Here is a 13,287-nt window from a genome sequence, read left to right as displayed (position 1 = left end):
TCGTTTGGTTAAAGTAACCCGAAAATTAGTGAAAGAGCAAGACATTCTTCCTGTTTTAGGAAAGAAGAAAGGAGTAGGTATAAGTGAGGAAACAATTAAAAAGTTCCAGTAGTTTCCTGAAGATGATGAAAACAGCAGAATGTGCCCAGGTTGCAAAGATAGCAAAAGAGTTGTTATTAATGGAGTTAAAGTAACAATGCAGAAATGACTAGTGCTGTCAAATTTAAATGACCTTTATGTAGCTTTCAAAAATTCTCATCCTGAATGCAAAATTGAGGTCAAAATTTTGTGTCCTCCACCCTAAGTGGTGTATTTTGGCTGGATCCGCAGGGACACACTCTGTATGTGTTTGTTTATACCATCAAAATGTCAAACTGATGATTGCGGGTGGAAAACTCAGTGATCTTAACTATAAAGAGTTACTCGATTTAATGGTCTGTGACACTTACAGTTATGACTGTATGATGAGTTTGTGTAACAAACGCCCTGGTAAGCAAACCTTTATTGAATTGTTTCACGAATATGATGAGGACGTGCCAGAAAGTATTACCTTCAAACAGTGGGTCACAACTGACAGGGCAGAAATGATAACAGTGGTTGCATCTCAGGAAGAGTACTTGGAATCTTTAATTGATAACTTACAAAAACTCAAAAGTCACCACTATGTTTTTAAAATCCTAAGTAAGTTTTTTGACAAAAAAGCACAACTTCATGAAACTGAATGCAGAGTGATAGCTGATATTGCAGAAAATTTTACATTTGTGATTCAGGAAGCAATACAAAGGTACCACTGGGTCAGTGACTAGGCAACAGTGCATCCATTTATTCTCTACTTTAAAAATGAGAAAGATGAAGTTTGTAGTTCTTCAATTTGCATTCTAAGTGACTACTTAGAGAACAACAATTTGGCTGTACCTGTGTTTCAAAAGTATGTAATAAATTACATAAAAGAAAATTTTCCCAATGTTGAGAAAAAGAAGTGGTTCTGCACATGAAAACAACACTTCAAACCAGATTTGAAAACTTTATAGCAATAAAAGGAACAAGGCATTTCCGCAAATTCCTTGGCATTGCAGAAAACTTAGTTCGATGCTATGTAACATCAGAAACCGAAATTTATGAGGATCATTGTGTCAGTAAAATTACATCTCTGTCTTTAACGTTGAATGACATAGTGGCATGTGTGTATGATGGACAGTGGTGGCCTGCAGAGGTTGAAAGAATAAGTTTGGAAAACAATGTTGTTTTTGTGCATTTTTACCACTCTGCTTGCCCAAGAACATCATTCAAGAAATCTACCAGTGACAAAGTCTGGATATCAATGAAAAATGTTTTAAGGAAACTTTCAATGCTTGAACTTACCACAGCAACTGGGATGTCTTATTCTATATCACAGAAGCTGTCTGAAGACATAAGTGTTCTTAATATTCACTACCAGGTTTATGAACAGTCGCATCTCGAAGGGTGTTAATTGAAAATATTTATTTTAAGTCTGTCAAAATGATATAAACGTTAATTTCAGTGATGTTTCCACTTTTTGTATATAATTCAGTACATTACTTCAATAATAACGGATTATATCCCACCAATATCACACGTGAATAGGCAACAGCCATAAGATCAGTTGTAGAGTAATGTGAATTATTTCCTCATTTTCAAAAATTCATATCTTTGTTCACAGTCAGATATCAATGCTGAAATTTTTACAGTACATTGCTATCATACAGGTGTACAAACTGTACTAAAATCATATTTTTATATTCAGTCCCAATTAAGGAAACATCTGTAAGTGTTCGTGCTCTATAGGAGGCTAGTATGATATCTAACTATAGGAGAAAAAACACTCTCATAAATCACTCCTTGTCATTATTTTTAGGCCTAAAAAGGGGATTTTTAAAAATTTGGATACTAATCATGTGAAATGGAATGTTTTAACTTAACCCAGTGCAGAGGTATTCATATTTTTGCTAATGTCTCTAAATTGACACATCATTGCGTGCTTACAAACGAAAATGGCCACCATTCAGTAAAGGGGGGGGGGAACTGTTTTGGAATTCTCAATTATTTGCAGGTGAAAATACACTATACATCTTTTCAGTGTTATGTTAAAATAGGCTTTCACTCATAACTGTAAAACCTGATGCGTGACACATACACTGCATCTTTTCGTATTATGAAGGTATAAATACAAATTCCACCAAACACACCATGGTAACTTCTGAAGCCCTTTTTCACTGTGTGTTACCCTTCAATATATACAAACACAAATGTGCCAGTAAAATTTTAAATAATTGCACAAATGGTTGGTCTTCTGGGCCCGAAATTTTTGCTAAAAGGCTGGTCCTCAAGGTGATAAGTTTTGAACGAGAGTCAAATTGACATGTTTGAAATGTTAACAATTGTAATGTCACACTACTCGAAAGCAGTTTGTTGCTACAAAGTATTGCATTGTCTTTGCCCTGAAGCCTCTGACACATTTTGCTGTAGGCACTGTGTTTTGTTGTCGCAAATGGTCCATTTTCTTCGCAACTAAAATTTTATTTTGGTGTTATTCCCTTGTTTACCTTGAATAATGATAAAAGGTGAAGAAATGAATTAAAATTTGTGCCATGGCCAGGACTTGAAACTGGGCAGATGTGCTAACTGTTACACCACCACAGCAGTACAGCTAATTTAGCTGCACTGACTATTCTAGTCCAATGCCCTCTCTAACACAAATCTCAATTCACGTCTTCAGCCCATTTTTCCCTTCTTAAATCATCACTATTACCAAGGTTCTCCAGTATTGGAATAGACCTCAGCATTGGATGTAATGGGGAAATCCTGCCTGTACCTCAGAAGGTGTAGGTGATTTGTTGATCTGATGGAATTACAATTTTCTTAAGCCATACGAGTCACACCTTTATCTTCAACAATGACATAAGCTGAAGAAATGAGTTAAAATTTGTGCCAATGCTGGGACTCGATACTGGGTCTCTTGCTTTACTAGGCAGATGTGCTAACCGTTACACCACTGTAGTGGTACGGCTAACACAGCTGCTCAACACTACCACAGTCCATTGCCCTCCCTAACACAAACCTCAATTCACACCTTCAACCCATGTCCCCTTCTTAAATCATCACTATTGCTGAGGTTCTCTGCACTATTGACAATTTAAGAAGGGGAAAATGACGTGAAATGAAGTTTATTTTAGGGAGGGCATCGGACTAGGGTAGATGTACAGCTGTTAGCCGTACTGCTACAGCGTCATAAAGGTTAGCACATCAGCCTGGTAAAGCAAGAGACCCAGTATTGAGTCCCAGCATTGGCACAAATTTTAATTCATTTCTTCAGCTTCTATCATTGTCAAAGATAAAGCTCCGACTCGTATGGCTCGAGAAAATTGTAATTCCATCAGAGTTGCTATTTATGTTTCATTGCTGGAGTATTATTCTTCAGCAAGGGGCTACAGTAAAATTCTTATCAGTCAAAATTACAAAAATTTAACCGAAAACTAAAACAGTAAAAATTCCCGGAATTCCAAAAAAAATTTTGGGGTTACCCCAAATGAAGCAAACAAACTTCTTACCTAGTTTTCCGTCATCATCTCCTCTGTCAGTAGAGGAGCCTTTCCTCTTTGCCGCAATGTTCTTGAGTATGGGCATGCGGCCGATGAAGGGGAGCTTGGACTTGGAGCCGGCCGCCGCCTGCGCCGCCGCGCCACCTGCACTCGGGCCCCCTCCAACTCCCGCACTGCCGGCCGCGCTGCCACTGCCCGTGCCGCCGCCGCCGCCTCCGACAACGCTACTCCCGCTCCGCTTGGCCTTGCTGCGCGATTTTGCTGCCGACTCGGCAGTGGCTCGCTCGAACTTCATCTCGCTGTCGTCCGCAGCCGCGATGTGCGACGGGTCACCGCGCTTGCTCCCGGAAGGTGTCCGTCGGTCCGGCGGGCTGCTCTTCACAGTGGGGCTCGACCTTGCGAGATAAAAATTATTGTACAGTGTGAGCCAGTCCCAAATGACAATACTTATATTGAGCAATTTTGTTGTGGATTGTATAATTTTGAGGCATCTGACTGTTAAGAAATTACAATACGATTACACTCTCTTTATACAGTTTGTTCTCATTACTGTTGCAGTGTTACAAATATTACAACAACACTGATGTCTTTCCAGCCCGAGTGATGTCTGGTAAACACAAACAAATTTTTGTTTCAAAGCATTTATATTGGCTTTATTTTGAAAACAGTCACACAATTTTTTGTTTCACGTGGAGTGTACGAGGTTTCAATAATGCGGCATTGTACTTCCCTGTGGGCAGTGGCGATCACTAAGATGCGTTCTAGCGGAAAAAAAGATGATGGGAACCTGCACTGCCAAGAGCCTCATTGGGTTTCAAGACAACAACTGAAGTTGAAAGCTTTGTAATTGAACCTACAATTAATGTAATGAAAATTCTCTTCATCCATTAAGGGCTAATCGATCACAATGTGGTCCGTTCCCAGCAATAACATTTGCATTGTACACAGCTGGAGATGAATTTATGAATCAGCCAAAAAACTATTATGTGATAAGACTTACTGGACAAAAAGTTCAGTGTATTTCATTAAAATAACATTAAACACTTCACATCTCCGAACCTGTAATTACTGGTACGTCAAATAATTAAAAATGTTAAGTATATTGAATGAAAATGTTATTCGAAGATAACGCACAACTTCGAGTATTTCTCTGACTTTATAATTATGAAGTTTGTTCTACAAGTGAAAATAATTAACCCTGAACTCAATTTAGAATTCTCATCTGATGGGAAGAGTATTTCATAGCTGCAAAAGACCTAATATTTTTACGGAAAAAAGGCAAACTTACTGAACAATGGCTCCAGATGTGTGGCATTTCACCACATTTCCTAAAAGTTTGTTGTCGATGAATTAATAAGCCCTGCAATAAGCACCAACACCAATTTAAAGAGAAAAATCGCACTGTGTTCATAATGTTATTGTGGAGAAATCTGTAATGTTAGTTCATTGTTTGTTCCCTAAGGTATATATCATATTCAAGCTTCAACTTCTTACCACGTTCTCATCAGATAATCTGTTTACAAAGAAAGAAAAAGGAGAAAATACTACGGCAAAATATTATTAAACCAAAATAACTTTTACACACACACTCAGGCATGTTACACAGTACAGTAACTTGTCACAGCACAATAGGCTATTTTCCTATGTTAACACTGTGGTTTGGATTGTTGTTATTCTGATTGACTACAACATTTAAATAGCACTTACAGTCAATATTCTCACAAAAATCTGTTACTTTTATTTAATTAAAGCTTAAAAATAATTAAATATCAGGATGTGGTCACCTGTTACTGGCTGATGCTCCAGTGATGTCACGGACTAGGAGTAAGACGAAGCTATATGTGTGTTACAGGAGCATTAGCAGAAGTTCCGAGGTTACCAGATTTTTTATGTACTTTTTCTACAAACAGTTTAGCTATTCAGTGATGGAAAATGCAATTACAACTTTTAAGTAACAACAGAAAGAAATTCTGTGAACCTTGACAGAGGAAGCCTTGTGAAAGTTGATGCGTTTATGCTCCACTCATTTAGAGCAGCGATATGTGCAATGACGGACGTTCTTTTCCCCGCTCCCTGCAATATCACCAAACTTGCTCAAAACTATGGAATTGTGGAACTTTTGCAAATGGGTCCACATATTATGACTAGATCGTCAACTATCAGCCACGAGCTGTGACCCAAAACAAAATAAAATTATTCTCGGCAAAACTTAGTGCTGATTTCCTTTCTAAAAGACACTCAGCAGAGATACTATATCCAGCAGGCATTCTGTGGCACAACAGACAGCACATCTGACTGCAGATGAAGAGGTCACATTTTCTAATGCTCCAAGGGTCATATGTTTTGAAAAAGTTTACATAAAATACAAAAATGGCATTATCAGTAACTGATTGTAACATTTTTTTTGATTGTGAGTGTACTGTATACAGCACCACATCAGTCTTAGCCTGAGAAACGGCCAACAGAGGATAAATGCATTTACTTTGCAACAAACAATTCACTTTTTAGGAAAACATTGCTAGTAGTGAAAATATCACCATACGCCCACAGTACAATGAGGTGTAGGACGATGAGGTTGTACGGAGAGATACAATGAGAGTACGACACACAAGTGACACAAGAGTAAGGGCTGTGATGATGGTGAGTGGAAACTAACACTTACTTCATCTATACATTATGTAAGATGATGAAACTGCAAAAAGATAAACAATAAGGATCCTAGATGGACAGTACGAAGATAAAAACACTGTTTCTAATAATGGAAAAAGTTTGTGGTCACATTAATACGAAAACATCTTTTTGAAAATGACGTATGTGAACAGCAACTGCAAATGTAATCACACATAAACAGTATGGAAAATAAAGTAATATTCTGTTTCCGTTCAGTGTGGTTAAGTTTTGTAATTGTTATTTGGTTCTCATATGAGAGGACTGTCGAGTTGTTTTTTACAAATAAGTTAAAATGTTCTTTTGGGTTAGATTCAAACCTGCAATCTGCAGACATAATCTTATAAAATTTGACAGTCTATTGCTCTAACAACTGAGCTACCAAATAATTGAGGTGTATCTGGGTAAAACGACAATTTTCATTACAAGTTTAATTTCTTCGAATGACGCTATCCTTCATTGTAACAGTGGGAGAGTATACCTTGGACGTAAGTTGATGTTAACTTCACAGTGCAACACACTTTTAATTACGTTAGTAACTCATGTTCACAGAGTTGCAATTTGCCAGTACAGCGCAACCTCATTTTACGCATCTTCTCATTCTCATGCGTAAAAACAACTTTTCAGAGTTTTTATAAACGTATTTGTAGAGTACGGTACTACACACCATTTGCAAACACCATCTGCAACACATTTTTCAAAACGAGACATCACCGTGAATTAGCATCGAGACAGTAGGAGCAGTGAGCTAGCGAGTGACATCACAGGCATCGAGACTCAAACGGAACGTTTTAGTGGGCTTTCAAATTATATGAAGTTCGTGTCAGTTTCTATAAAAGAATACTGAAATTCAAGAGAGAGAGAGAGAGAGAGAGAGAGAGAGAGAGAGAGAGAGAGAGAGAGAGAAAAGCACTTTAGGATTATAAACTGACATAATTAGTCATTTACGACAGATTCCAGAAAATAGTTGAATAGCCTGTTGGACTGTCTGGGGGATATGCACATACTAAAAATGTACTCTATCCAGTCAAATGTATCAGGACATCACTATGTAATGTGGAACTGACCTCTACCTGCCAGTAAAAAAGGCGAGAAGTATTGTGTTATCAGTAGAGAAGTAGTAACAGCCAGCTGGGCTGGTCAAGAGAGCTCTGTGACTTTAAACGTAAACTAGTCATCAGATGTCACCACCAGAATAACAAATCCACCAGTGACATTCAAACCCTCCTAATGCTGCCCAATTCGACTATCGGTGATACGATCGTATAGTGGAAATGCGAAGCGACAACCGTGGCTAAACTGAGATCGACAGACCTAATGTAATGATTGACAGGGAGTGTCTAGCACTGTGTAGGGCAGTTGTAAACAATTGTATGAAATCAGTGGAAGGACTCACTCACGAGTTCCAAAGTGCTACCAGCAGTCCAGTTAGCAAAATGGCTGTGTGTAGGCAGTTAAAAAGAATGGATCACCTCAGTATAAGCCTCACATTTCTGCAGTCAGTGTTAAGTGTCACTTGAGGACGTGTTGAATCTATTTCCATTTGACAGTGGATGACTGGAAATGAGTGGAAGTGACGAATTTATCTCTACCCTTTGGCATTCCGATGCAGAGGTTTGGGTATGACAAATGCCTGGAAGAAAGTTACCTGCCCCCACGTGTAGCGCTAACAGTGACACGTAGAAGAGGTGGTGTTACGATATGAGGATGTTACGGTACGGTCCACTTATCGCACTTAAGAAAACTCTAAATGCAGAAGGATATTATCAAATTTTAAAGCATCTGAACTGCATACAGTAGAGTAACGGTACGGAGATGACGATTGTATCGACGTGATAATGCACCCAGTCATACGGCAGCGCCAGTGAGGCAATGGTTTGTGGACAGTAACATTCCCGAAATAGACTGACCTGCTCATGGTACTGACCTGAACACAACGGACCCATTTGGGATGATTCAGAATGTCAGTTTCACTCCAGATCCCTGCATCCCACATCACCATCTTTTCTGTTTTCAGTTCTAGAGGAAGAATGGGCTGCCATTCCTCCACAGTCATTCAGGCACTTCACTGAAAGTGTCCCAAGCAAAGCTGCAGTAGTCATAAATGTGAAGGGTGGGCACACCCCAGTATTAACATCCACTAATAGCTGGCCGGGTACTTTTGATCAGATAGTGTGCATGTTTACGTTATATAAGCAGAAAATAAAATCACATAATCATTTTGCTCAATAGTGGAGGAAAAAAGTTATTATCTTTGTAAAAGGAATATGTAACATGGATTACTTATTAGTTGAAACAAGCTGTTCCTAAAACTGAGTTATACAAGTTTCAGTTCAATACCTGAGAAGCTGTCAAAAGGTCTTTTAACTTTTGCAGAAAAAAATAAGCTAATGAGACCTGCATCTACATCACAGGCAGGAAACTGGGGGTTGGGGAGAGAGCTGTTGCACAGCAAAAAGCTAAGCTGTGTAATTTACAATATTATAATAGCCTTTTGCAGTTTAGAAGGTCATTGACTGCCTTGCTCTACAATACTGCCAATAGGTGAACCACTACATTTGCCTCATCGTGGCAAGATATCGTCCGAGGGCTGATCAATGAGGACTGAGACTTATTTTTTCCCTGCAGCTTCTGTTATAGTTTTCTATATGTACTACGAATATTTGAAAAGACAGTTTTTTTTATGTATAATATCAATAGGCAGCAGCACTCTTGTATCAGTAAACACCCTTTTCATTTTAAATACCAAAAAATGGAGATGACGCGAAAGGAGCCGTATGACATAATAAAATTCTGTGTTTGTTCAAAGTGTACAGCCATTGAAACTTACAAAAAGCTGCAGGAAGCATATGGTAAAGATGTACTATCTCGTGCAATGGTATTTAGGTAGTTTAAGGACTTCAAAGAAGGCTGACCTGTCTGTGTTGAACAAGGTGGGCCTGGTGTTCCAGCTTCTGCTGTGACTGAAGTCAACATCAACACAGCTGCTGTGATTGTCCGTAAGGATTGGCGGATAGCATTTGATAACTTCTGTGGAGTGTTGAGAATTCATATGGCAGTGTCATTATGACTGTGCATAATCATCTCCGTCTGACCCATACTTGTGCCTGGTGGATGCCATGTCAGCTGACTACCAAACAAAAGTCTATGTGAATGGAGACAAGCCGTAAGGTGCTGTCTCCCTTTGCTGATGGAGGGGATGCGTTTCTGGAATTGATTATAACTGGTGATGAGTCACAACTGAATCATTATGATCTTGAAGGAAAACAAGCCAGCACAGTATGGAAATTGCCAGGTTCCCCAACAAAAAAAAGGTGAAAGTTGCTCCTTTTGCACGGAAATTGATGGTGATTACATTTTTTGACTGTCATGGAATGATTTACCAGCTAAAAGTTCCCCCTCACACAACAGTTACAATAGCACAATACTCGTCAGTATTGGCTAAACTGAGTGGCAATTTCATCACGACAATGTGCAGCCTCACTTCGCAAATCAAGTCGTGCAGTTTCTAGATCAGTTCAACATTACACGTGTACCACACCTGTGTTATAGGCCCAATCTTGCATCCCTAACTTAGTTTTTGTTCCTGTCACTAAGGACAAAGCTTTGGCACATTCAGTTTGGGAATTCTGAAGCAGTGCTCAAGTAAACTGCAGCAATTTACAAGGACCTGACAAAGAATAGCCTGCACCACATGTTCGAGGATTGGCAGAAATGCTATAAAAAGTGCATTCAAACAAGAGGGGAATACATATTTCTCTGAATCAATATTTGTTGTTTGTGTGAGACAGCATTAATTTTCTAGAGTTCACAGTACCCAATGAAATTCTCTGATTGTGATTTCAACTAGAATTTACAGTTTTGTCAACAATTCCTTAGGTTTGTCAGTAATGATGTATCACATTACAAATCTGACACTCTTCACACAGTGGTCACTGTTAACTTGAAACATGACATTGCAAGAAAGATGGTCATGTAAAATTTTGCATAGGGAATAGTAAAAAAGATTTGAAGCCTGAATATTCAATGCACATTCAAATGATGTTTATTTTTCAGTCTGAAAACTGGTTCGACACAGCTCTCTACACTGGTCTATTCTGTGCATGGTGCCTCATTTCAGCATAACTACTGCAACCTACAGCCACTTTAATCTGCTTGCTGTATCCATCCCTTGGTCTCCCTCACACTTTTTACACCCCACACCTCCCTCCATTATCAAACTCGATGCCTCAGAATGTGTCCTATCAACCAATCCCTTCTTTCTGTCGTCAAGTTGTGCCATAAATTTCTTCTCTCTCCAATTTGATTCAGTACTTCCTCATTAACTATCCAAACTACCAGCCCAATCTTCTGACAATGAAAGTCCAGGATGGAACAACGACAATGTGGAAGGATGGATTGTTATTCACTACAAACAGGAGGAATCAATTCGCAGATAGGCGGAATGTGACTTTAAGGCTGCTCTCTGCGGTAAGCACCAAGCCACCATTTCCATATTGTTGTTAAACCGATGTTCAGCATTTTTCTACAGCACCACTGTTCAAAAGCTTTTCCATGATTGCCTTTATTAGAGTCTACTTGAATATCCGAACAGGGGCGTGCCCGCGCGCGCGCGCGCGCACACACACACACACACACACACACACACACACACACACACACACACACACACACAACTATTTTATGTATCAAATATTTTACTTGAGAGAATGCCATGTGTGTTGCAATATGGATCAATATTTATATCTTTTACAAAATTAAAAAATATCTATGATTTACTTTAAGAAATGTAACAATCTGCAACTTATTTATGTATTTTTATTTATATCAACACACACATTTCGAGCTTCCACCTATCTTTCAATTGGAGTAATACATATTTAAATCTTCAATTAGATCATCGTTAAAAACAATGATTGCAATTTGGATGCTGCAGCTGCCTTTCTGTTCTGCTTGTCTCTCCTATTTTCCACATTTAGAAGTGTGGCACAGAAAGAAAAAATGCTGGTGCAAATGTTTATAACTGTGGAAAATAGGAGCAACAAGCAGAACAGAAAAGCAGCTGCAGCATCCAATTTGCAGTCAATGTTTTTAATGATATCCTAAGTGAAGATTTAAATATGTACTACATTAACTGAAGATATAAAAATACATAAAAAAGTGGATGGTTGCTGTATTTTTTTTAAAATTAATGTAATCCAAAGTCACAGAGCTCTACGTCTCAGTACGGATAAATTACCTTTGTCTTTATGTGAGTGAGAAATACACAGTTATAGTCCAGTTGCTGTAAGAAGATCCTCAACAGCGAACTGTACTGTTGCTAGCTAACTACCTTGGCACTCAGCATAGCCAATGCTATTTCACTGCTGGCCATGCACCCCTATGCTTTATTTGTATTACAGTTTCCATCCTTGACAGCAAGTCTCCATTGCTGGCTTATGTCATTTGCAATAATGACTATGTGAAATGATGGCATCTCATACGTGATGCATGTGTGCGAGCATTCCGAAGACTTTTGAGCCATTACTTGTAGTTGACAGAACTGTGTGTGGTAGCAATTGTCATCTGCTGTTTCACTGTAATTTATAGCGCACCTTATCATAACAGGCAGACTGAAGAAACTTCCACAAAGTTTGACATTAAAGTGTGATTTACTGAGTGGCTGCAACACAGACATTTTCCCCTGTGGTAACTTTTATCTAACAATTAAGAGTTGCTACAAATAAATCAGCCGCGAAGTTGTACGTTGTTGACTTGTTAGCTTAAAGCAAATACTACAAGTTTATTTACTCGCTGTTTTATATAAGGCGTACCCAACTGAAAAGGAGACTGTATACATAAAATTTTAATAAGATTATTATAATTATTGCTCATATGGAACGTATAGTTACACATAACTTCCACAGACACTTATACGCTTATCCTGCTGCACGATGGGAGTGTATGGCTATAGTGTAGCAACTCCTGAGTTACTGACAGATCTAGTGTACAGATCACATTGTATTGTATTTCCTTGGCACAGAGAAGCCTCTGACGTTTTGCAGATTGTCTTAAGGCTCTGAAGACATGAGTCACATGGGGAGATATTGAGGTTGTACAGAGGATGTTCTGGGACTGCCCATCAAAATTTTTGAAGGAGTTCAAGGGTATCCTCGGTCACACGGGGCCTAGTGTTATTCTGGAGAAGCACTATCCCATTACGGAGCTTGAGGCTGCCCTTGTTCTTGATAGCCTTTTTGACCCTCAGCAACATGTTCCAATACTATTCAGCATTAGCTGTCGCACCCCACCGTAGTCAGTCAATGAGTTGAGGTCCATTTTCGTCGAAAGAAACTGAGCATGTCTTCTAGTCTCTGGGGAAGGCTGGGCTCTGTTTGGATGATGGTAGCTGGGATACCACCACTCCATGCTCACCCGTTTGGAGGCAGGTTCGATGTGATGGCACCAAGTTTCATCACGTCACAATCTCAACAATGAAATCCATTCCACATTCAGTGTATCTCAACAGATGCCTCAGGTGTAAACATCCATTCTCATAGTCTTCTGATTCTCTGAAAGATTTTTGAGCACCTACTGTGCACAAACTTTGCTATAAAAAAGCTGCTCATGATTTAAGCGATGCACAATTCCTTTGCTTATCAACAGTTCAATAACAGAGTCATATGTGGTGGTCTAATGATTCAGCTGTGTGAGCTCCTCCACAGCTGAAATCGTGGTACTGATTGTGACGTGTGCCTGCCTAGGGTGTCACAAGTTCTCGATGTTAATACATCGTAAGTTTCCCAACTGTATGTCAGAGTTGGTGGAGACTTTAATCATTCAACAATTAATTGGGAAAATTACAGTTTTGTTAGTGGTGAGCATGATAAGACATCCTGTCAAACTTTACTAAATGTCTTCTTTGAAAACTGCCCAGAATGGGTAGTAAGGAACCCCACTCATTACGGAAATATATTGGATCTAATGGCAACAAACAGACCTGACCTCTTTGAGGATGTTAACATTGAAACAGGCATCAGTGACCATAATGCAGTTGTGGCAACAATGATTACCAAAGTAC

At 39.0% G+C, this 13,287-nt stretch overlaps 1 protein-coding gene across 5 annotated transcripts in view; it reads right to left on the bottom strand.

Annotated features, from left to right (window-relative positions):
• LOC124551376 (zinc finger matrin-type protein CG9776-like) overlaps positions 1–13,287 on the bottom strand; it is a 265,653-nt gene that overhangs the window by 25,451 nt on the left and 226,915 nt on the right. For all 5 annotated transcript variants that reach the window (XM_047126421.1, XM_047126425.1, XM_047126422.1 and 2 more), the window contains one exon: positions 3,570–3,955. In XM_047126421.1, the coding sequence (XP_046982377.1) occupies positions 3,570–3,955 (386 nt within the window). The remainder of the gene's footprint in view (positions 1–3,569; positions 3,956–13,287) is intronic.

Source organism: Schistocerca americana, chromosome 9 (assembly GCF_021461395.2).
Source record: "Schistocerca americana isolate TAMUIC-IGC-003095 chromosome 9, iqSchAmer2.1, whole genome shotgun sequence".
NCBI lineage: Eukaryota > Metazoa > Arthropoda > Insecta > Orthoptera > Acrididae > Schistocerca > Schistocerca americana.
This window is presented reverse-complemented; position numbering and strand designations above follow the sequence as displayed.